The following is a 25811-nucleotide window of genomic DNA, read 5'->3' on the forward strand; positions in this document are numbered from 1 at the left end:
AACAAACACAGTGACCATAGACGCAAATCCGATATATACGGCAACGCAAGAGTCAAAATTCACGAAGGCAATCTCAAACCACCTCGTCATGCTTCGCTTTGAGTCACAGTTGCCATAGTTACTGGAGACGGTGAAGGAAACTGGCGGCGAAAGCTTCGTAAAAAAATTACAAACGACCTTATTAAATGTATAATGTCGCTGTTTTGCTTTATGAAATAGTAAAAATGATTCCTTTATTTTAAATTTAACGTTAAACCTGGCATTCCTTGCTTTAATACCCAAATAAGTACTTCGCAGAAATATCACCTTTGAGATGTACATTACATCTTCGTAGACTCCGAGATGACCGCGGAGGGAGGTGTGGTTTAAACAACAGATATATTGTTAAGCTGACGCTGAACCCCGTGCCTTCACAATTTTCTTTATCTAGCTTTGCTTTCTTTATTTCAATATCAATGCAGTATTGCAAGATAATGTTTGTATGCGTGAAATTTATTGCTATTGCTTAGGAACTACTTCCTTTGTAGTACGGAGGCATGCAAAATGTGAGCAATGCGGCCTCGTGGGCGGAGCCTATATTTATTCTTGAGCTGTCCCCGACTATAGGACCAGTTCAGTTTCGCAGCTCCCGATAGACGCTTGCTCTCCGAAGTGGACGCGACGGCCGACGCAAGAACTAGCGGCGCTGAAGTTCTATCTTGCATCATGCCCACGGAGTAAGGTAACAGAGGAGCGCCGACTCCGCCGCCGCCCCACGCATTCACTCGGGACCAGCTCGGGACAAACCGTGCAACGCGGACGCGGCGGTCTATAACTCATTCCTTTGCTCTCCCCCTCCGCTCGTCTTCACGCTTTCACACATGTTTCGCCTCGCCCGGCGCTGATCGCAACGCGTAGCGCCATCGGCCGAGGCGCATAGAAATCATTCAACACCTGCGCTCATTAGCGATGTGCTAATTGGAGGAGGACGCTGGCGGCGGCGGCAGGGAACGGCGTGCGCGGAGCGTGTCGTATGCTAGACATTCGTTCGCTCGGCATTCTCAATATGACAAAAAACGCGTATATATGCGTACTGATACTAAAATATGAAATAAAAACATCGTACTGCTTTTTATACTCATATGCAAAACATTGTAACATATCTTCAGTGAAAGCAGACGAAAAATTATGCTCAACAAAAAGGGCAGAGCAGAAGTACACTTGCTTTCCACGTCTGGCCGTCTGCGCCGAAGTGGTGGTTGGACATTTTTGTGTTACACTCTTACTTCAGCATGTCTGCAGTGTGCTTCTTCATACTCGAAGGGACAAGGTATTTTGGTACTTGTGTGTGGAGACATGGAGCAAGCGGACAGGAGGTAATGAAGTGTTTTGTTTTTGGCTGTAAATCTGGTTAAGGCAAAGGGCGAGAGAAGATTGCGTTACTGGACCAGTGGCGTCAAAAAGTTCCTGTCAGTAAGCCTTCCTGTAGAAGAAAGTCTGGTCATCTCGCCGATGGCTGAGAGAGCTAAAAAACTCACTAAAAGTGTATCAAGAAAGAACGAGCAATGTAGGCGATGAAAGACTCGAGTCACTTCTGCAGCGACTTCCTGAGGGTCGACGGATTGTCGTCGAGAGTGCATAAAACTGGACACGTGCATTTCTTCAAAAGGCCGCCGCTTTTCAGACAAGTTTTTGACCATGTGTCTTTTACTGCACAATTGAAGTCCCCGTGCATAGGAGTTTCTGAGGTGCAACGACCTGATGGTCTGAATCTCCGTTGCCTGCCTGCTGCCCCGTATCAATATACTTCGTCGCGGGATATGTGGCGCGAAAATTTCGCCAAAAATCTGACTGTGAGACGTGCAGGGACGCACTTGGTTCAACTTTGCAGCCCAAAAAAGAAGAGATATCCAGTTTGACTGCCACCAAAACAAACTGCCAATAATATATCCAAACATGCATCTGTAATGATTGTTGCACGCGACCGAGAGCTACTTTTTATGTAATGCAAAGACGACTAAATGTCTACGAGGCAACGATTGACCATGTGCTGGGGACACACAGTCTCAGCTTCACTTGTGAAGCTCACAAGGAAGAAGTTATAGCACGAATACTGCAATACTATGTCCTCATGACAATAGGGCAATTTTGCTCGCAAGAGAGCCGAGCGGCGCGGAAAGCGTCGAGAGAAAAAAATAAGCAAGCGAAGTATCTTCGCACTTGATGAACGCTAAGGAAAGAATCGACAAAGGCCACCTCTTCATAAAAGATTTTTTTCGCTGTAATTACATTCAGGTTCCATTTTCTGGTTTTCCTTTCCCTGTTAGTCTATGTACTAGCAAGCCATGTTTGTCAGTGAACCTAATTTTTTTCCTATGTTACTTTAAGTACTCTGTATTTGCCATGTTACCTTATGTACTAAGTTTATGTATGCTATGTTTGTGTACGTTGTAGTATCATTTTATACTTCTGTGTGGTGCACGTTAATCATGTCAGGCAATGGGCCTGTTTCGAATAAATGAAATAAATCGATACCAAGGGTTATTTCTTCTCATAATAACAATCCACAAAGTGCAAAAGCTACGCGCTGTACAGAAAAGAATTGGTAGCAGGCGTGCAGCATGCGCGGAGCAGACGACAACACGGATAGGCAGACCCGCGAACGCGGCCAAGCACGCGTCCGCGCCGCTGCTATAGCAACGACAGACGGAGTCCCCGCCCGTGGCTCTGCTCGAGCACGGCGTCTCTCCTACGCCACTTTTCTCCATTCGTAGCGCCATCTGGCAAACACGCCACGAAGCATGCAGCGGCGTTGCAAAATGTGTCCCTTCCAGACGAGCGGAGTCGGCGCTTCTGTCTATCTTACTCCGTGGATGCCACATAAGGTAACGGTCGTTCATAATCATGATATATGTCGAGCCCAATTGGGGGTTCCCCAGAGTAAACAGCTCCGCTGTCAAAAGTCAGATACAGCTGCAAGACCGAAGCTTGGGCAAATCCATGTACTGCCAATCGTCCCATGCTGGCTGAAGCGCTATTGATTGGAGCTCCCATAGACATCAGCGCCAGATTTCCCTCTTGTGTATTATTAAGAAAATTTATGCATTCGAGGGCCGCATTTCTGTACGCCCGCCGGTGTCGGGTTTTTCCCGTGCGATGCCACAAGCGAAGTATCTCAGTTATGACATCCTTCGCTTAAAATTCGGCTGGTGTTAAACACAAACAGAAGAAAACCAGACATTCATATTCTTTTCCCATTTGTGCCTTCACAGTGCCGATATTCTTCGTACTATACTATGTACGTCAACGAACACAGGTGAGTGCAAATGGAGCCACAGTATCGAATGAACAGCGGGTACGTCCTATAAAAGAAGGCAACCATAGGCGCTCGGCTTTCCCAACGAAAAAGCTCTGCCGGCATTGTTCAATGCTCCTTCTTCTGGGAATGACAACCGAACAGTTTCGAGCCAAGTACCTATTGCTCATACTTTTTAAACTGATATTTCTGTACCCTCGATGGCGTTGGCTTATTCACGAATTACGCGGCAGCCGCCGCTATCGCCAGAAAATTACACCATCTCGCACTAAAGGGAACCATATGGCGATGCGAAGCAGCGCATGGGTCGACTTCAAGTTCCGTTCATCACGGGCACCTTGCCCGATGGTAACGCGTCCTTGCAAGTGGAGCATGCCATGAATTCACTGTAGTTGCTGTTGCTGTTACTCGTCCCGAACTCTTGTTCGAGCACGCCAAGCAGGCTAATCGCCACGCCACGCGGGATCACGTGGGTTCACCGCTGATCTGCAGAATCTCGTCCCCCGACGTCATCACGTGATTGCTGAGAGAGTGAAAGGGGGAGAGGCCATAACGTCCGACCCAGTTCCTTACACAAGCGCGAACGCGCTAGAGCGTGCCAGCGCGTTCCGACTAGGATACAACGCGTTGGTTCATCGCGCGTCTGCAGAATCTCGTTTCCCGACGCCATCACATGATTGCAGTAAGAGTGCACGGGGAAGAGGCCACAGCGTCTTACCCAGCCCCTAACACAGGCCCGAAAGCGCTAGCGCGTGCCAGCACACATGAGTTCTTTTAGTGGCAGATTGTGTACTTTTATTGAAAACGGCGCCGTTGCGCCGGGTTATAGCGCCGTTGCGAAGGAGAGTGCAAAGGAGCGAGCGCGCGCCGCATTATATACGAGCGCACAGCTGCACCGGAGAGAGAGAACGGCAAAGAACAGGAGAGGAGAAACGAAGCGGAGGCTAGCACTCGCCACACCTGCGGCGGAGGAGTAGGAGGGGAGAATTTGCACATGCGCAGTGGGGAAGCAGACGGACGCCAATGGAAGGACGGACACAAGCTGCTTCGCATCTAAAAGTTGGAGGATGCTTGGGCTTCGTTTCAAGACTAGAACGCGACAGCGTAATCGGGCCCCGTGCGCTTCGCCTGCTCCACTGCTAGCCTGAGATCGGTTCTCAGTGCATGCCTCAACCATGCCGTAAGACAATGAACGACTGTGCGCGTAACATACGCCGTTTCAAGCTATCCTAGCATACCTACTGTAAGCGCAGTTAAGTACCCACTACGCCATAATTATTGCTTTTGCTAATCAGCGAAGTGCCCACTACGCGTCCGCAAGACAACGCGCGAACCTTCGCAGCTCCTTACTTTGTTGGTAGTTTTTCAGCAATGATGATTCAATATGTGTGAGGGCTTCGTAATGTGTGGGCATTTAAAACACCCACTCGTTGCGCAATTCACACCTTTTTACGCCCGGCGCGATTCAGCGCTTTTGCCACGCAATATGAAATGCGTTATGCAAACTCCTTCCACTACACGACATTAATATAGTGGTTTTTGCCGAAGCAGTTTCAAGGAATGTCGTGGCTCTGGTAGAACACCTCTTGCCACGCAGGTGGTCCAGGTTCGATTCTCACTCGAACCTAAGATTTTCATCATTTATTTTATTTGCATCTTTCTCAATGTTCGGTCACGGGCAATATGATTTTTCTCTCAAAATCAATGACGCCGACTCTGATAGCGAAATTATTGCGAAACGAGCTCTTTAATGATGTTGTGTTAAAGTATGTAACCCACAGCAGCTGGGTTAAGAAATACAAATCTTTGGTTCTTGTTCAAGTGACGAATATTGGACACATATTATGTGGGAGGATAAGTAACATAAGGAAAGGGGCAATTCGCTTTCAGGATAATTATTACAATTTAATTGGCAGAATACACCAAAATGCTGCGAGCATCTGGGGTCGTTGCCGCACCTGGGGCAGCAGATCTCAACAACACTGTTTTCTACGTGGTTCTGAGATCCGCTTCGGCAGTGCGCGAAACGCCACCTTAACTCCAGAAATACACCAGCCATAGGAACGCAGCCGTACGAGTGCTATTACTAGACACCGAAGTCAATGATGGTCACCTACAGATTTTATTTATTTAGCGTTTTGTCTTCTGTGACCTTCTGGACCCCCAGTTGTTACAAAATCACAAATTGGCAAAATTACATCCCTGATAACTTTCATTATTTGGGTAATACACATAGCTGTAGCGATGTATCTCTCTCTCTTTCTCTCACGTACTTCGTTCTATTTTACAGCAAGATATGCTCTGTCAATACTTTTGATGGTACGGGGAAGATTTTATTCTTCTTCTTTCTCTTTCCCCCGTTCCCCCGCCAAAGCAGTTCTTCGTCGTCTTTGAGTCGCTACACTCTCCCTGGCTTTATTTTCGTCCCTCCGCTGGATATAGGGAATCACATTGCTGATGGCAGCTATTTCCATGCCACCGTCTTCCGTTACGTAGCCGATGGTCTTAAGTATTCCGTCTTTTGTAGCCGTCTTGGTCACCTTAAATGGTCCCAACAGTTTTGTACTATGACTGTCATAGCCTTTCCGTATCAAAACTAGATCACCTAGAGTAATATTGGGGATCTTGTTGTTGTGACGCTTGTCAAACGCTCGTTTAAGCGACTCCCTGTGTTTTCTTTGGCTCTCTGCAGTCTTCTTGATCTCCTCAAGGTGTAGTTTTGTCTTGATTTCCAGCGTGTCGTCTGCAGGCAGATACGCCGGTTCACCGAAGGCCGCATACTGGGGACTGCATCCCAAAGCACTTGTATGGGATCTATTGTGATGCGACACTGCTGCTTGTAGGCAACATTTCCACCCTCCTGGGAATTCCGGGTACATGCTTATGTATTGTTTTATGTCCCGTATGACCCGTTCTGCGAGCCCGTTGGCTGACGGGTGGTATGGGGCTGTGAACTTCAGAGTGATGTTTTTTTCTTGTGCCCACTTAGCAAGTTCCTGGCTCCTAAATGCCGATCCATTGTCAGATACAATGCATTTCAGTCCCTTAAACATGTCCCTGTTCAGTAGTGTTATGACGGTTTGCGCATTCTCCCTTCCTGGCTTGGCCGCAACAATCCTTGAGCATTCGTCAATGCATACTAAGAAAGACTGAGTTCTCCTCACGCCTTCGCTTTTTTTCTTTAGCTCAGCGAAGTCAACATGGACGGTCTCAAACGGCACACTTGCGTGAGGTGGGAATATCATAGTGTCCGTTTTCTGCTTGTATTTAGCCTTCTTGAGTTGACAATTGTGACAGGAGCTAATGTAATCGGCGACATCCTTCTTCATTCCTGGCCATGTAAATCGCCTTCTCAATTTGTAATAGGTTCGCCAAAACCCATCGTGTCCTCCTGAATGTGGGCTGTCATGATACAGCTCAAGAACCTTTTGTACCAACGTAGCTGGAACCTGGAACTTTCCTCCTATGGGCATCAATTGCTCTGTACCTTCCCAGAGCTTGAGTAAGTTCACACTTTCCTTTTTCCCGCAGCCACTGATTACAGGAAGCCGAGAAAGTGCATCGGCATCTGACAATTCTTGCGCGCTTCTGTGTGCGACTTCAAAGTCAAACTGCTGGATTTCACTGATCCATCGGGCTATTCTCCCTTTTGGTTGTGAAACATTCAGCAAATGGGTAAGTGCCTGATGATCAGTGAATAGTTTGAACTTTGTACCTTCGATGTAAGATCGAAAATATCTCATTGCTAGAACAACAGCCAATGCCTCCTTCTCTGTTGTGCTGTAGTTCTGCTCGGCTTCGTAAACGTATACGAATAGTAGCCAATAACTTGCGCTCCTCTTTCATGTTTTCGCTGATACAGAACAGCACCTGCACCGAAGTTGGAAGCATCTGTCGTCAGTTCAAAGGGAAGAGTGAAATCGGGTAGCGTAAGGATCGGATCTGATGATATGGCTGATACTAAGTCATCGTAAGCCTTTTCACATTCATCAGTCCAAATAAAATCTGTGTTCTTGTGAAGGAAATTGTTCAATGATTTCGCTCGGGCCGCAAAATTTTTTATGAAGTTTCTGAAGTGTCCAGCAAGCCCAAGGAAAACTCTGAGCGCGTGTACACTATCTGGCTTCTTCATGTGCCTTACGCGCTCCACGGATTCTTCCTTAGTGCTTTTAGTAAATCCATCCAGGACGCGTCCAAGAAATGTAATTTTTGTCTTGAAGAACTCACTCTTCCTAAAATTTACTTTCAGTTTAGCTTCGCTCAGTGCGATCAAAACAGCAGTCAGATGTTCAGCGTGAGACGTTTCATCTTTTGAATAGACTAATATATCGTCGACGTAGACATTGCAAAATACTCCAAGAAAGGGTTTCAAGACGCCATTCATCATCTTTTGAAACCAGGCAGCGCTGTTCTTTCACCCGAAAGGTAAGCGGTTGTACTCATATATGTCAAAGGGAGTGACAAAGGCCGTGTACATTTTATATTCCTCTTCGAGTGGTACCTGCCAAAATCCTTTGCAAAGATCTATTCTGGAGAAGACTTTGCAACCTCCCGTTTCCTCAATTATTCCATCAATTCTTGGCATAGGAAAAGGGAATAGGTCCGTTTGGTGATTCAAAATTCGGTAGTCTGTACATAGTCTCAAAGATCCATCTTCTTTAGGAGCCAGCGTAATTGGTGAGGCGAACGTAGACACCGATGGTCGTATTATGCCAGCATCTAACATCTTTTGGATCTCACTTTTCAACCAAACTTTCTTCTCGCGTGACATGTTGTAAGGCTTTCTCCTGACCGGTGTAACGTCTTTCAGCTTGAAAGGAACGGAAAATTTTGTTGTTGCTGGTGGATAGTTGCTTAAGCAGACAAGTTCGGGGAACTTGCGGCGGACGTCGTCTTCACATGTTATAAGGCGATCTGCGATACTCAATGAGGCGTACGTCTCTTTCGCCACAGTCACTTCATCATTCCAATAAAGGTTTAACTTTAGGGTCTTCATATCAGGTCGGGAAAGCAAAAATTTGTAGTCGCATCCTTTTACTACGAGAGCGTCAATGTCAGCATTCTGGCCTTGAAAAGAGACACTTGTTCTCACCCATTTATCGTAAATTTGTCTCGTCCCATCAAAACTTTGTACTTGTACCGACCTCCCTCGAATAATTTCTTGCCTCTTTACAAGTGCCTCATTTATGACAGACACAGATGCCCCACTATCTACGAGAGCATCAACATCTTCACCATTTACCTTTAGTTTGATATACAGAAGGTCTCCTCAAGGTGTAGTTTTGTCTTGATTTTCAGCGTGTCGTCTGCAGGCAGATACGCCGGTTCACCGAAGGCCGCATACTGGGGACTGCATCCCAAAGCACTTGTATGGGATCTATTGTGATGCGACACTGCTGCTTGTAGGCAACATTTCCACCCTCCTGGGAATTCCGGGTACATGCTTATGTATTGTTATGTATCAGCGAAAACATGAAAGAGGAGCGCAAGTTATTGGCTACTATTCGTATACGTTTACGAAGTATCAGCCATATCATCGGATCTGATGATATGGCTGATACTAAGTCATCGTAAGCCTTTTCACATTCATCAGTCCAATTGTCAGGATCACGTGACCTCGAAGGTGCCCTGTCGGGATGGTAATCTGGCCGACGTGGGTTCTGGGAAGTCAAATCAATTGAGAGTTTCCTGAAAGAAACTAGAAGTTCCTCGACAGTTTTTGGCGATTGCACTTGTGCCTGTCTCTGGAGTTCCTTAGGAAGGCCGTGAATAATGAGCGGTACTATCGCCGACTCCGGAAGTTCCGGGTTTGCCATTTGAAGAAGCCGCCTTTTCTCATAAAAATACTCTAGGGGCTTTCCTGATCGAAATTTGTAAAAAATTGCTCGGTCCCACCTTTCAACGGGGTTTTCGTCGAAAGCTGCCAGGAAACTGCTTTTCCATTCATCCCATGTGTCGGTCTCGTGTCCAGCGTAGTGAAGCTCGTACCACTTTCGAGCCAGTCCGGTAAGGAATGGACGCATGTTCCTGATGCGCTCACTGGATTCTTGCCACGAGTTGTCCTCACACGCGTGTTCGTAGAACTTGATCCAGGTGTCCGGCCTTGTGCTTTCACCATCAAATGGATCAGGCTTTGCTATCTCCTTGTTGGGTCTTTGTTGTGCCTGGATGACGGCAAGAAGACTGTCCATGAACTGCTGCTGTCGCTCTGCGTGCTGCTGCTGACGGTGGAGCATTTCCATGAGGCATGAGCCAACGGAATAATCTTCTTTGCTTGGCGCAACCCTTGACGATGCTTTCAAAAGCGGCCTCATGATGTGTTCTTGGAACTCGGAGTACTTCAGTTTCATCTTCACTGATGGTTGTTTGTCGATCTCCTCCGGCGTCTTCCCGGCTTTCTGAGCGACGAACTCACGTAGTTCGGAAGTCGTGACACTTTCAGGCAATTCATACGTTTCTTCATCCACGTCGCACGTCGAAAAATATGGCCTGTCACTTGAACTTCGGTATAAAGTCGAAGTTATCCACATAGTTGCGTTATTAATCCTGTCGAAGACTGCGCCACTATAACATTCCAACACTGACAGAGACAGAAGATTTTATTCTTCTTCTTTCTCTTTCCCCCGTTCCCCCGCCAAAGCAGTTCTTCGTCGTCTTTGAGTCGCTACAACAAACATTGCGGTGCTTAGGCAGACCTCTGTTATCGACGGCGATGAACCAACTCACATTCTGTGGAGGTTGCTTAGATCTCTTGCTTCGTCCTGGAGCTCCACAGTACTAACAAACTCAACGGGCACCATGACCGACACCACCCAGCCTGCTTAATTTGCTTATTTAACTTACGTGTGTATGTCTCTGCTTGCGGTGTATCTCATTTAAGCTAGCTCGTCCATCTGCTAAATGACCTACTATTTCATTGCAATCATTTCCGTCTCTTTGTAACCTTTATTTTATTTTTTGGTCAAAATTTCGGAAGTTCCCTTCAGGGTGCGGCGCACACGAAAAGGAACTTGAGAATGCGTCAACACTTTCAAGTCACAAAATTATGTTCTCCATCTTTCGTTGCTCAAGTGCGTCAGTTCTTGTTTGTGACACCATATTTTCGGGTACTTTAAGCTGCGTTCATTGTAACAGAAGCTCTTGGCGAAACATCCCTGCTTTTTTGCCTGTCTTTCGCCGTTGTTTTACACTTGAGCAGGTCTTTGGAGTTGCACCTGCCGCACTGGTTTGCTGTGGTCCTCGGCACATGTTGGTTTCGCGTGACGCTACCTCTTTCAAAGCTCTCCCAAAAAGATCGATGGTCACAGAAACACCGGGAGATTGAAGCGTAGTGGAAAATCTGCACCACAACATTTGACCATTGTCCTATCCCTAATAATGGCTTAGCGCCTCATTCGGGAACATTACAACTACCGTTGCCGTGGCGTAAACACACCCTTATTGCACTTTATCAGCGGTGCAGGAGGGTGTGAAATTTAACTGTCCCAACAAGAAAAACAGTTGTCTTGGCGCAGGTGAGTGTAATTTTCGAAATGTTGACTCTGATCCGAAACGCCTGACTTTCGGATATTATCGATAATTTAACTGCAATCAATGTGTAAGTTTCATGCGGCGCGCAAGTTCCAAAACGAGCGCCTTGTTATGTCGCGAGGAAGGTCTTAAGTATTGTCAAAAATATTGAGCTCCACTTCTCTCCTTTCATCAAGTGCGTAGCGTTTGTGATCAATGTGGAACTGCCACTCCCGCACTGAACAGCATTTCCAGCTCTTGGTGTTCGCGGTGTAATTGCGCTGCTGCACCTTTCTGGGCGAGGTAGAAGCGACCTCATTCACTGGCCCTTTCGGAGCCGCTGACGGGTTATTGGAAAATTACGGCATCTCCTATCAGAGCGCCGCTTACTTATTTAAGAGCATTTATTTTATTTTCCCGTTTGCTGCTACCGGCAGTAGTGCTGATGATTCATCCAAGTTGTGTGAGGAAAACATAGAAATTAGGGGTGTGCGAATATCAAATTTTTCGAATACGAATCGAATACGAATATCCACCTTCGAATATCGAATCGAATATCGAATATCAAAGGAAAAATGCCTCCACAGTAACAATATTTTATTTAACAAGTAGCTATTCGAAGAAAAAAACATCAACAGCCTGACTGGTAACACAACATACACTGTTATCTCCAGAACACAATGTCCAGGCTAACACTATGCACGTCACAACACAAGCAAATATCACGGCACAATGAAAGTAGTGACTGGATGTTATCATGAAGAAATATGAGTTGCTCCACATGATCAGGCAGCAGGCGCTCCCTTGTAACAGAGACACCCCCCCCCCTGCCACTGAAAAGGCACGCTCGCTTGGAACAGAAGTGGCTGGTAGAGGGAGTTACATGGGGCAAAGCTTTGCCAGAGTGGGGTATCTGAAGCTGCCTACAGTCCGCCACCAGTCACGTGGGTCACTGTCTTTCTTCAGAAGTGGTCCCACATAGTGAACGAGCGGTAGTGCGGCACGTTACGGCCGCATAATATTGAAAATGTACGGTTACATGATCGCCAACAGCGCTGCACGTCGGAGATGCACCAGCAATAAATCATACGTATTGGGGCGCTCGTCGCAGGCAGATATCGTGCCTCCGTGTACTTACGATGTTTATCGCTCCTCTCGGCAACGTTTTTAGCGATACGAACGCAGCAGAAATGTGGAAGACGAGTTATTTTATGCATGATAATCGAATCGCATATTCGAATTTTTCGATTATTCGAAGTTATCGATTATTCGAAACTTTTCGAATACACTATTTTCGAATCGAATACGAATATTGCGAACGTAATATTCGACGAATATTCGAAACTTTCGAATATTCGCACACCCCTAATAGAAATGCAATTACCGAAGTGAAGGTAAATAGGCGCGGCCGTAGAATAGAAAGCAGTGGTAGGGAATCGGAAACCGGGAGATAACTGCCCAAGAACTCATTGCACAAAACTGTAGGGGGAGAGAAGATAAAGCAAGAGAAGTAACCGCATTACGGGCCCCAGATTAAGGGGCAGTAGAGGAAGTGATTCGCAGCAGTTAAAACCCTGCTCAAATGACTGGGATCCTCGACCTTCCGAAAACTTAATAGTCGTGAAATCTCGTTACCCCTAATTCGAATTTGCTATGCGTTCGCATTAGCTTTTTTGCAGAACCTGCAACGCGGAAGGTGAGAAATCGTCTATTAATATTTTTGATCGATTAACGATTAACCGTTCACCATCACAGTCATTTATCGATGAATCTCTATTGATGTGATTTTTTTCGTCGATTGTTTGATTAATCGACATTTATGCCGGGCGTATTGAAAAAGGCTGAAATGATTTATGGAGATTTACAGTTATTAATGTTTAAGCGTCACAAGAATGAAATTGAGCCCGATCTCCATTTATTTTTGTTCAACAAGGATGAACAAAACACGACTACGTAATGGCGTTACAAATAATATTTATTTTGTTGAATAATAAATATAGTTTTTGCAAATGAATGGTCAAGCGATAAACCACATGTATTGAAAAGGTAAACAAGAAATAAATTCAGGGAATGGTGGGAAGTTGAAGTATCGAAGGAGGAGTGTTTCTAAAGTAGAGGAACAACGAATTCCGCTTTATATTTGTACTTACTTAGTGCATCTAGCCTGTTTCAGAGCCTGGGTTGAAACCCAGCAGCCTCATGAATATTTATTTTTGTTTAACATATTTATGTCTTTGTATAGGGTGATTCTCTCACGTGACAGAAGGACGGACGGACAGGCGGTGGGAACATTTTTTCCACATAGCAATAACATCTTGTACCAGACCGGGCTTTTAAACACGTAGAGAGGCTGACATGGAGGATTTCACAGATCAGAAAAAGTTATACTTGGCTAAATATTACTGTCACACTCGCGTCTCGATGGTCCTGACATACTCCTTATTTGGGACATTTCTACACGCCGAAGAACGTTGCAGAGGCGATGTAAGACGCCATGCCTATGCCGTCCGAATAGTCTTTCCCAGAAGGCCCGGCACAGTGTGGTTGTGCTGCTGCAGCATCACGTAGATCACTGTGAGTAACTGGAGATGGCGAGGCGCCGCAGCGCACTCACACCGGAGGAACAAGTAAGGAGACGTCAATTGCAGCAACGGGAATACCGACAGCGAAAGCGTGACCGCGCAAATGCGCTGTATGCAGCCAAACACCCCTAGTAAGAGGAAGAACGTCACCGTCAGCTGCCGTTCACGCCGGACCTTGGCCGCCGATATTAGCTCCGGCTACACGCAACGTCGCGTAGCCGGAGCTAATCCCAGAGGCCATGAACGGAGGAACGAGCGGAGAGGCGTCTGCAGCTGCATGCGAATACAAATGCCAATGCAGCTTCGCTGTTAATCCGTCCTAGCATGAATGTCAACGCACAAAGCAGGTTATTCCCGCTCTTTTTGTTATATCATCTTCTTTTATTGCGTGTGAGCATTCAAGGTCAACATCTCTACCAAAAAACACTGTGCTTCTGCAAGGTAATGCGCTGTTGTCCGTGGAGATATGTTGATTATTGCGTTGGGTATGTAAATGCAGCATTACTGCAGAAAGAACGCAGACCTGCAATTGCCGCTTAAGTAACCATATCATCCAAGCTATTGTGTAGCATAAAAGGTCGCCAATATTCGCTTCTGTCGGCCAAAGGTAGGCTACAGTGCGACTATGGGCGCTCACTACGGTGAGGGGGCCCGCCTTTTTAACAACCGTATAATACTCTATCTGACAAACTGTTTGCAGCAGAGGGGAAACTGCGAGGTGTAAGCAAGCCACATGGTTGCGCAGAAAACCACATCTGTATTTGTAATATCAATAGTATTCGCGAAGTTAAGACAATGGCGTTTGTTCCGCACGTGCTACGACACAGCGATACGTGATAAGCTAATCACAATTATCATATACGTCATATGCCTTTAACTACCGTACTGGTAACTTTCGGTTACTGTGGCAGCGCCTATGCAGACGCGATCACCCGCTTCGAACCTATTCGCCTTTGCTACTTGTTCGATGCCTTAACAGCCATAAAAAAAACGGTTCAATCAGCTACCGCTTTGTGTCATCTTACCCGGAGGACGAAGTATCAGGCCTGCTTTGTCGTTGTAACTGAGATCAGCTGCTTGTTCAGCCACGCCTTCTAAGCCTTCTTGAGAATTTGAGCATGGATCTAGGAAACAGCGCAAAATTGTCACGAATACATCGCTTTGGACGCGCATATAAAGCAAACAGAAGCGTCGGTTAAGAGCTCATGGGCCACACAGTGCCCGACGATGACTATAAATTCGAGGCGGAATTCGCCAGCTTCGACGGGTCGTTCCATGTTGTTTTTTGCCGGCGCTGCCGTTGCAGCCGAACGCTAAGAGCGTTGGTTCACGGCGGCTAAATATTTATTTAGCGGGCGTGGCTGATTGATGCCGTGTGCGGGCTTTACTCGACCCACGCGTCAGTGCCGACGCTATCTGGACGCCGAGCAGAGGACGCGGTGTGGGGGATCGTGGATGATTTACTTTATTCGTAGTGGCTAAGCGGCCCCGTAGCCTCCACAGTGCTGAAACCAGCTTGTGAAATGGACTATATGGCGACTGCGCAACGCTTACCATACATGGTGTATGCGAACCGCGCGACGAGGTAGCAAATTTCAAGTTTGAGTGCTCAGCCCCTCTTACTTCAAAGCACGGAACATACGGTTGGGCCACCGCTCCTGTCCACATGATCAGTGTTTTCCATTCACTAAAAAACTCATTAATTCATTCATTGATTGATCTAAGTGCTTCGTTCGGTTGAAGCAGCCCCTTGCTTGGTAAGGAATTCGTAGATTGGTAAGACATTTTCTTTATGTTGCTGTACTTTGTTTAAAGAATAAAGAGTAACGGTAACTTTTTTTCATCAGCACATTTTTCCCCAGATGTTTTCAGTAAGGCTACTCAAAAAGGTGGCATAACTCTTCAGTACAACGAGATAGGGCACGTAGGTTTCTCAGGTTGACTAAAGGTAGCTGCGCGCATACACTTCTGGCTCCATTGATGGTGGGATGCTACAGGCGAGGTTGTTTTATGCACACGTGGTGTGGGACAGCTGATGTAGCAGCTGCGCCGTACTCGTCTGCATTGACCTAAAAAACGGTACTCAAAATCGTCTCTATTGCTGCGTGACACTATTACATGACTCATTGTGCAACCCCCGTGTCGTCTGAGAGTTGTAGCAGTAATTCGGAACATGAATTACGTTATTATCTAGGACATGGACGTGGTTGTTCGCAAAGCAATCGTTTGAATTGCGAACATTAGCAGGCGATGGGCTTTGTGGCGCCCAAGTCCCCGACAACGCTCAAGTCAAAAGGAGCCCGGCGATCTGCAAGAAGGTGACGTTCTTGCCTAGGGGTGGGCGATTGGCTTTATTAATCGGTTACCGATTGCCCGCTGACAGGTTTAGCCATTAATCACTATCGATGGGGCTTTTCCGGTCAATTCTTCTGTATTTTTGCCATGCGCTTTGAAAAAGGCTGACACAAAGGTTATATTCATGCACGAAGCTCTTTACTTGGTTTGTCGAAGAAACACGGAAGTGCCTAACGGATTAATTGATCAATAATATTATTTGCTTTACCATTTATTAAATAACAGATGTACTTAAGATGAGTAAAGGGGATAATACCATCTGATATAAAACCTAACAAAACGTAAAACCACACTGCGAACTTTACTTGATGTGACATGAAATAGTCGAACTAATAGTCAACACTCTAGTGTCGAACAAGCAGTTCGACACTTGAACGTCGCTGTCACTCGCCCATCATGCACTCGCGGCCGCATCAAACTCGTAGCTCTTCCTCAGCATTCTAGTAAGATTTGAAAATGTTGGCGTCGCTGCTTTGCATGCTTGTAAATTGTATAATCAAAAAGGTTCGAACAATAGAATCCATTTGACGAAAGGCGGGCTTCCGTGATGAATAAGCGTGTTGCTGGGCTTTTTGCATCCATTAATCGATTAATATTAATCAATATTATCGTCCCTACCAAAGTTATAGACATGCGTGCGTACGAGAAGATGTATGACCAGCTGTCATCACTATACAAATGCTGGGGGAACATTGTGAAAACTGCTTAGATAGCGAAGCATTTGTTTCCCGCCTAAAGGCTGACGCTAGTGCGAGAAAAAAAGCAAGTGCCTACGTGCAAACAAAATGGAATTGCGAATGCAAGATTTCAAACTTCTTTGACGTACTCTCATAAAAGTGACTCCTTCTTTTATCATGTGCCTTAACGTTTTCATAAAGGTTCCCAGTGGAACTCTGCGTATGAAACGGCTCAGTTCTTTCAAAATGCTATCGTTGATAGCGGTGATGATCATTATTGTTTGACGTCCCAAAACCAGGACATGATTGTGAGACGCCGTACTGGATTGATTGATTGATTGATTGATCCTAGAGGAATTGCACAACCCACCACGGGGGATCGGCCACGAATCGTGCGGCAGTAGGATGTGTGAGTGGAAAAACAAAGGATAATTCTAAAGAGTCAATTTTAGGTAAGCGAAAATATTATTTGTCTTTGCGGTTTCCCAATTGAATGCTAAAGAGACAGAGAAAAAGGAAGAGAAAGAGTGAGTTAAATAAAAGCATTAAATAAATAATTAACGATAAATGAGGGCGCCGGAAATATAGACCACCTGGTCTTCGTTATCTTCGAAATTCACTTCATGTATACACAACAGCGCGGCAGACCGATAAATGCGCGGACTGCTTAGCTTCGTATCAACATTGGTCACAGCGAAAGAGTTTATTTTGTCAGTACTGAACGAAACCGGTGCTATGCAGGTGGTGAAAAGAGAACTTTCTCACAAATTTCTAAGCAATGGATTTCAAGTGCTTGCACGACGCTTGCATTTATTATTGAAGTGAACAAAGTTGGCAAGATATTATAGGTACTCCATATTTTAGGCTTATAAAGCAAGAAGAACAGGTACACCACGACTACTTTTTATTAGCAGTATTTCATTTGAAAGTTACTTCGGAATTTATATGTGCAGCGGAATAAAATAATTGCTCGTTTATGGACGACGGCTACATGAAATAGGGAGGGCGTTCATGTAGGGCGCACACTACGCTTGCTCAGAATAAAACTTTATTCGCTCTCTTGTTCAGGTACAACCATGAAGCAGCTGAGTCAAACAATGTGTAAGAGCACTTCTTCAAAAACATTTCACCATCTCACACTAAAGGGAACCATGTGGGGATGCGAAGGAGCGCGTGGGTCGACTTAAAGTTCCGTTCATCACGGGCACCTTGCCCGATGTTAACCCATCCTTGCATGTGGAGCACGCCATGAATTCACTGTAGTTGCTGTTGCTGTTACTCGTCCCGAAGTCTTCTTGGAGCACGCCACGCGGGTTCATCGCGCGTCTGCAGAATCTCATTTCCCGACGCCATCACGTTATTGCTGAGAGAGCGTAAGGGGGAGAGGCCACAGCGTCTTACCCAGCCCCTTACACACGCCCGAACGCGTTAGCGCGTGCCAGCCCACCAGGGTTTTGTCTGCGTTACGCCAAGCTAGGACAACTTACGGATCCCGGGCCCCTAAAATGATCTGCACGTATCATCATCAATGCGGTCGAAGAACAAGACGAAGAAGACTTCTTGGCGCGAGCGCGCGCTCAGTATGTTACAGATGATTATGGTAGGTTTTAGAAAGCGGTCGGTCGCCAATGGAACTACGGACAACGCCCAGCGCAAAAGCTGCTTCGCATCTAAAAATCTTAGAAGTGGTTTTCGCAAAGGAAGGATACAATGCAGAAAGCCTTAGAGAAAACTTAGAGAAACTGCACTTCTTTCAACAAAAGTGTCACCGGCTATGGTTCGCTAGTGTACGCTATGGTTCCTGAAGTACCTGATGCATTTCTTCTACAACGAAGGCCACAGAAGAATGCGACGAGAGACAATTGACTGGTTTCCATCATCCGCTTGAAAAATTTTCTAAGGGTTAAAAAATCCTGTGGAGGGGCGAAGCCGGTGTTTCCCACAGCAAAATCACTGCTAATGGCAATGAGAGACAGAAGAAAATTTAGACACAGAGACCCGCAGTCCACATTTAACTAACGCGCACGCTGCAAATCTGTATTGTTAAGCTTCGCACAAGAGTAAACACACACTGGCACTACATCGCCAGTGAAGACACAGTGCCTATATATGCGGGGTGGCCGGTGAACGGTTTTGTAGCGCGAGCGGTTGGTTTTTTCACTCTAGAAACTAGCTATCAGACGTCTGTGTCGCCGTTGTCTCTCGCGTGCGAGGGCGCGTTCTCGTTTCTTGCGAGCAGGTAGTTCAGCGTTCATCTAGAAAGAGCATTTCCATAGTCAACGCGCGCTGTTCACATTCGCTCGCCACATGGCGAGCGCTGAGGCGGTGGCGCCCTCTCTAGTGCTTAGGCAAATGGACAGAAGACGACGATGCCCTCCGACACGCCGAGACACTAAGGTTCTTCGCCCCGAAAAAAAAAGAAGGCGTTGAAAGGAACTTTCGATCACCAGTTGTTTTGTATAGCTTAGCCCGTACTTCACACCGCTGTTCAATGCACTCTGGAACTTGGTCACTGTGGAATTCACGCACGTGCCACAAATAAGGATGCGAGAACATTGGTGTGCGGCCAGAAGCATGAACGGAGTACTTTGATTTGTCTGGAGACACAGAGCCGCAGCGACTACTTTCATTTGGCTCAGGTCTGACAAAACACAAACCCACCAGCGTTTCAATTCAAGGTCTAGAAGTATTGAAGCCTGGCAAATCCAACAGCACAGACCAAACGCTTAAACACACAAACAGTACCACGTGGCCAACATCCCTATCTACCTTTCTGCTGCTCCTCCTTCATGTTTCTATTGTCTCGAACATCCCAAAACACTCCCGCAACAATTTTTTAGATGCGTCCACCGAATAACCTGAGCTAACCTGCTTATCGTAGCTTGCTCAGATCATCCCGGAGTGCTGCTATGCGCTGAGATGACAGCCACATTTTCTAAGCAGTTCCTAATCTTATCTATCTTTTAACAGGTCTAGACTAAAAGACTCGATATATCTCAAGCGCAAAGCCAGACACTCAACCCATACCTTGCGGTGGTGCTACGCTGTGTCGATCCTGCTGAATTACAGATTCTATAATTTTCGGCTCACCGCCAGCCCACGTCGCTTTCCATCTATCCGTCCTTTCCCACCGTCTGCCATCCAGTTGACCGGCCTTTGCAGGCACCGGAGACTCGGGAGGAAGATGCAGACAGCATGAATAGACCTAAGGGAAACTTGACAGAGGATTATTTAAATAGCTTACATTACGATAATTTTGTGTCGAGTGAGCCCGCGGGGCTTATCATAAAGGGTCACTTTTCCCCAGATCCCTGGATGAGTATATTGCTCCAAGTTGGGACGGTCGAATCATATCAGAGAGAACACTATTAAAGCAAAAAGGCGTACTACGGGAACAAGGGCATAAGAAGGGAGGAACCGACGACACAAAGCGCACTTTGTGTGGCTTTGTGTCGTCGGTTCCTCCCTTCTTATGTCCTTGTTCCCGCAGTGCGACTTTTTGCTTTAAGATATGAAAGACTGAATAGCCCGGGCATTATTGATGACTTCGCTTTTTTCGTTTTCCCATCCACGGCGACAAAAGCCTGTTTAACTCGTCATTAACAGTTCTGTAGCATTACGCCGATGGTAGAAGCTTCATCTCCAAACGTCTGAAGTGCGTCGCGTCATGGACTGTGTATACCTTCAGCCTTAGGACATGTAAGTTGTTAACAGATGACCATCGTACGGACAAAGGTTTTATGGTGGACATTTTATTGTTGTATGTTTGCGTCTCGTTAGCGGATAAGACATGGCATAGTGCTGTGACGCAGTGGCATCCAAAATGACATTGTATGAGTTCCGATGCACTCTCACCCGGCAAAAATTCGCGCCTATTTCCGCGAGACGCTGTCTTCGCTTCAAAAGTTTATAAAGAAACAGTGTCGCTAAGTAGGATAGATATGTGTACACCATCTAAACCAGGGGTCTCAAACATTTGGCCCGCCGGCAGCATGCGGCCCGTGGCCCGCACATGGCTGTCTCCGTCCCATATATACCTATTTATTATTCTCAAATAGGTATGTTCGTGAGTTACACAGGTATAACTGGTCTAAAGCATTGTTTTTGTTACGCACCGCATGTGGTCAACATACGTTGAAATATAACCGTAAAATGAAAGACACATATCAGAATCTGCGTCGAGATTTTAGTCATTTTGGCGATAGGTATCGACGTGCTTTCGGATTCCTGGCGCCAAATCTCCTCCAGAAATGACTCGTATGTGAGCTATTGGAAAAATTTCGATTAAAATGGTAACGTTTGCTGACAATCTGTACGGACTAACCCCCTCCCCTACCACTCCTATCTTCTTTCCTGTCCCGGCCCTTGTGGGACTAAATTGCGTGACTGCGGCACGCTGGCTGAGGTAAATTTGAGAACCCTGATCTAAACTCTCTAAGCACGAAGCTCAAAAGTTGTTCAGCGTTACAAATACCGCAAAACACGACTTTTTATGACAGGCGTCATTAGTTGCAAACTTTTTGTTTTTCATGGCCACTTTGATCTCCATAGAAAATACCTTCTGCTTTCGTCTCTCTGTATGCCTCTGATCATTCTCCAAAGCGGAGTATAGCAAGTGAGAACGTTAAGATCGACCACTCAGCTTTTCTACCACAATGAATCTCTCTCTCTGTCTCTGTTTTTCATGGCCCATATTGTTGGCAGCAATGTGCGAGTAAGCGAAGCCCAATTAATTGTTGAAGTATATACCGTCCTCAAAGAACGCAATCACAATCATCCCACAGCGTGGTAAAGCCTAGCACGTTTATCAGTATCGAATGTTGTGAATCCACGCAAAACTGTCAATTCAAGCCGCATGCGTTTGCACTGACGACTGCTGTGGGGCGCGGCACCTGGAGGAATCCAAACAAACGACAAATTTAATGGCAACCTCTGTGGATTCTTTGATCGTATTTCATATTATTCACATTTTTGTTTTATCGTTTCAATACCTAACCCTCCATATTATCAAACTCCAATTTGCCGAAGCACGGCAACAAATGCCGACACCATAGAGTTTCTTACAATAATACCTAGAGGGGAATCTGGCGCTAGTGTCTACGCGGGCTCCTTGAGACGCGCTTCAACCACCATGGGAATGATGGGAAGTACAGGCTTCGGATTTGCTTCGGATGGATTAGGTTCTTGAGATTCGCAACGCTTGTTTGCCGAGTGTAGAACAAAGGGATATGAAGTTAATTCCAATTAAAACTTGCTTCGTTCTTTTGTATGTAAAACTTATTGGAAAAAGTTTGCGTGACCGTGAGAGGGAACTGAAACCTGGACAAATTTAACCACCAGGGTATGCATTGCTCTGCAATTGTGTTCCAGATTTGGCATCACCAAATAATGAATTATTTTTGTACAACACTTGAAAAGAAACACGCTTGTTTTTCCCTCGAAAGTACGCATTATCTATTTATGGAAATAACAGTACTGTATTGAGTGAGAAACACTTAACGTATCGTCTGCTGCGATGCCACGTGCGTCTGTTCAAGTGGTCTGCCTCCAACGCATCTCTCGTTTTGTTGTGAAGTCAAGTCAGAGGAGCGCGACGGTGCGTCTACTTAGCTTCGCCGTCGTTTTGCAACTGATTTGAACGAGTTTTGGTTAGACGCGCTTATCAAACAAACGTGAACTCTATGCAACTTCCTGCACTGGCATGGGACGCTACATCTATGCGCAGCGGTGAGTGCACGACGCTTTGTTAAAACTGTCAAATACAACCCGTGAAGCTGTAACGGGGCCGCAAACCAAGAAACCTAGCGGTCTTCAGCCTCTGTGATCAACAAAAGCACTGCTTGAGTGCTTTGCAACGCACCCCACTGCCCACGTCTCGCAAAGAACGAAACTGAAACTGTAGAAAAAGATCCGTAGACGATTCGCTAGCTAACGCAATCCATTCCGAAGCCTGTACTTCCCATCATTCCCATGGTGGTTGAACGATCGCAGCGCCAGTTTCCTCTCTAGGGTATTGTATGAAACTCTATGGCCGACACATTACGCGTCCGACAAGTTTCGACACCAAAGAATGCTTCCCTTGCAGTGGGTCACTTACAAAAAGCTTCGAACGTATTTCGCTGTTTCATTATTTCGAAAATATAACTCAAGAAGCAACCTGAATTATGTTCAAATTCCGGCCAGTATTGAAAATACTTTGCGATATTGCCGCCCTATTGATTGCTACTTCCCCTCGCAGTTTATTGTTTTTTTTTCGTGACGGTGTTTCCTTGTCGTTTTCTTAATCTAGCTCCTTCCAAAGCACGCGCATCGAAAACAGACGTTTCGCTTGCTAATTTACTCTATAAATAAGGCCTATATATAGCCATAGACAAAATCCTTGAGTTTTGTGTACGAGACGATGTCATGGGTCGAACAACGTTTATTGCCTATAGTGACGAGTTTAAGTAGGCCAGGCGGGTGACGTCACGCTTACGTAGGAGCGACAGCTTGCGCTCGCTATCGCGGCCGTGCCAACTCGGTTACATCTTCCTTTCCTTGGGGCAATATAGGTCGCTCTGGCATGGGGTACCGACGAGGCTCGCGACGTTCCCGAGTGCTTCTCCGTGGTAGTGGCGGCTCTGGAACGGGTCCCGAGCCTGGCAAGCCTGAGGAAGGAGTTGTGGTAGTGTCGGGGCATGGTAGCTCTGGAACCTCCCGGAGATGTTCCCGTGTGCGTCGCATTTCTCGGCCATCTTCTGTTTTTACCAGTACGGAGCGTGGAGCTCCCGCTGATCCCAGCACAACGACCGGGGACCACGTCCGTGTGTGCGTGTCGTACAACGAGGCCCTCTGACCCGGTGAGAGGGCGCGCAGGTCCCGAGCACCTCGATTGTAGTAGACCTTCTGCTTGTGGCGAATCTCCTGGAGACGGGAGTGCACCTTCCTGCTGGGCAATGGTGCCGGCTTCAGGTGGCAGGAGGGAACCGGGAGCAGTGTTCTCGTCTGTCGACCCATCAGCCTCTGCACAGGTGACATCAGAATAGCATCACGTGGAGTATTGCGCAACTCAAGCAGAGCTAAATGGAAGTCTGGGCTGTTATACGAACACTTCTTCAGCAGCGTTTTCGCTTCTTGAACTGCCCTTTCGGCCATGCCATTTGCGCGAGGGTGATAAGGGCTTGACGTCACTTGGGTGACTCCTAGTTCATGCTGAAATTCACGGAACTCTTGGCTACTAAAAGTGGGCCCGTTGTCACTACAGAGCTTCACTGGTAAGCCGTGGACAGAGAAAACTTTCGCGCACCACTCCTTCAAGTGCCGGGCTGTTGTGTATCGAAACTCCTTTATTTCAAAATAAATGGAGTAGAAGTCTACAATTAAGGCAAACTCTTTACCACCGTGATGGAATAAGTCCATGCCAACCATTTCCCATGGCAGACTGGGGACATCATGCGACAGTAGAGGCATCTTAGTGTTTTGCTTTTGGTGAGCCTGGCAAACTTTGCATGATGCTGCAACCTGGTCAATGTCACTCGACATGGATGGCCAAAACATGACACTCCTAGCCCGAATTTTCACCTTTTCCGCCCCCGAGTGGGCCAGATGAAGAAGCCGAAGGATTTCAGCTCTCTTAGCGCTTGGTACGGTTACCTTGTTGCTGCGAAAGACGAGGCCATCTTGTGTATGCATCTCTTCTCGATACGCCCAAAATGGCCTGGCACATGCTGGGACGTCCTCTTTGTTTTCCGGCCAGTCAGTCTCGGCATAGGATCGGATGGTCGACAGAGCAGGATCCTTGGCGGTTGCCACACGTAGTTCCTCGAGGCGACGCTCAGAAGCTGGAACAAGGGCAATGACGTTAACATTGAAGCGCTCGGTTTCTTCCGTCAATAACGCCTTGCTTGGGAAACGAGAGAGCGCATCAGCCAAAAACAGCTCTTTTCCTGGCTTGTACAGTAGATTAATGGCGTATCGCTGCAATGTCAGTCGCATTCGTTGCAGTCTAAGTGGGCACTGGTGAAGTGGTTTACTGAAAATTGGCACCAACGGACGATGGTCGGTTTCCACCGTAACCTCAGATTGGCCGAAAATATAGTCGTGAAATTTTTCGCAGCCATGCACAATCGCCAGAGCTTCCTTTTCGATCTGCGCGTACCTCGTTTGAGCATCGCTGAGCGATCTAGACGAGAAAGCGATAGTGCGGCCGTCTTGTATCAGAACGGCGCCAACGCCCATGTGGCTGGCGTCAACAGAGAGGGTGACTGGCTTTTTCGGATCGAAGTAAGCAAGCACTGGCTCTGTTACTAAGGCTTGGCGCAGCTCATTGAAGCTGCATTGCTCTTTTTCTGTCCAGACCCAGGCAATATCTTTGCGCAGCAATGTTCTAAGTGGTGAGGTGAGTACAGACATTCGAGGAATGAAGCGCTGCACGTAATTCATCGTTCCGAGGAAGACTTTCAATTCCTTACTGTTACTTGGCGCTGGCATGTCCAAAATGGCTTGGACGCGATCGGGTCCCAGGCTCAGTCCTTGCGTGGTGAAAACGTGTCCCAAGTAGCGAACTTGCTCCTGCAAAAAGACACATTTCTGTGAGTTCAGACGGAGGTTGTGCTCACGGCAGCGTGCAAGCACCCCGGTCAAGTTGTTGTCATGTTCTTCCTTCGTTGTGCCCCAGACAAATATGTCGTCCATTACAACCGCTACTCCAGACAGGCCCTCCAAGAGGCGGTGCATGGCTGCTTGAAATATTTCCGGGGCGGAAGCAATTCCAAAAGGCATGCGGATAAACCGATAGCGCCCGTAGGGCGTGCTCATTGTGCACAATCTGGAGCTGCTGTCAGAAAGTTTTATCTGCCAGAACCCGGATGTTGCGTCCAAGGTAGAAAAATATTTAGCTCCAGCTAGTCGTTGCGCGACCTCTTCTAGAACAGGCATAGGGTAGTGTTCCCGCAGAATAACCTTGTTAAGCTCCGTCGGGTCGAGACAAATTCTTACTTTATCACCTTTAACTACGGCTACCATATAGCTTGACCATTCTGTTGGTTCGGTTACCTTGGTTATGACGTTGTGCTCCTCCATGCGTTGAAGTTCGGCCTTTACTTTTTCTTCAATGGCGACCGGAACCCTTCTGGCTGGCACAACAACACCGACGGCGCCGGGTTTGAGCTTCATTTCGTACTCAAAAATTTTTCAGCTGTCCCAATCCTGTGAAAACATCGGTGAAGGGCTGAGCCGCCGGGTAGAGTTACTGCGTCTCGACGCTATCAACGCGATAAATCAAGCCAAGGCTTTCTGCTGCTGCTCCGCTGAGGGTCACCGGCACGTTTTGCTCAATGACGAAGAAGGTTTCATCGTGCTGTTTATTGTTCACGGATAGCGACAACTTTACTTTAAACTGCGCAGTCGTTCTGT

General features: G+C 46.7%; 1 protein-coding gene across 2 annotated transcripts; it reads right to left on the bottom strand.

Annotated features, from left to right (window-relative positions):
- Positions 1–22821: 22821 nt before the first annotated feature.
- LOC119406048 (uncharacterized) lies at positions 22822–25598 on the bottom strand. Of its 2 annotated transcripts, XM_037672897.2 has the most exons (4): positions 25452–25598; positions 24869–24968; positions 24051–24238; positions 22822–23420 (listed from the first exon to the last, which is right to left on the bottom strand). In XM_037672897.2, the coding sequence occupies exons 1-4, from the start codon at positions 25569–25571 to the stop codon at positions 22917–22919; spliced, it is 912 nt and encodes a 303-aa protein (XP_037528825.2). In that variant the 5' UTR covers positions 25572–25598; the 3' UTR covers positions 22822–22916. The 2 variants fall into 2 exon arrangements, with proteins under 2 accessions (XP_037528825.2, XP_037528824.1); XM_037672896.2 differs by lacking the exon at positions 25452–25598 and having other exon boundaries at positions 24869–25235.
- Between the last annotated feature and the right edge of the window lie 213 nt (positions 25599–25811).

This window comes from Rhipicephalus sanguineus, chromosome 9 (genome assembly GCF_013339695.2).
Source record: "Rhipicephalus sanguineus isolate Rsan-2018 chromosome 9, BIME_Rsan_1.4, whole genome shotgun sequence".
NCBI lineage: Eukaryota > Metazoa > Arthropoda > Arachnida > Ixodida > Ixodidae > Rhipicephalus > Rhipicephalus sanguineus.

Excerpts from the sequence above, each read along its gene's own strand:
- LOC119406048 (XM_037672896.2), bottom strand. The coding sequence starts at position 25,214 with ATGAGCACGCCCTACGGGCGCTATCGGTTTATCCGCATGCCTTTTGGA. Across the intron at positions 24,239-24,868 it reads CATGCCAGCGCCAAGTAACA|CTTCTGAGCGTCGCCTCGAG; the intron begins GTAAGGAATTGA and ends CCCTTGTTCCAG. Across the intron at positions 23,421-24,050 it reads TCGTCTTTCGCAGCAACAAG|AGGCTGATGGGTCGACAGAC; the intron begins GTAACCGTACCA and ends TCACCTGTGCAG.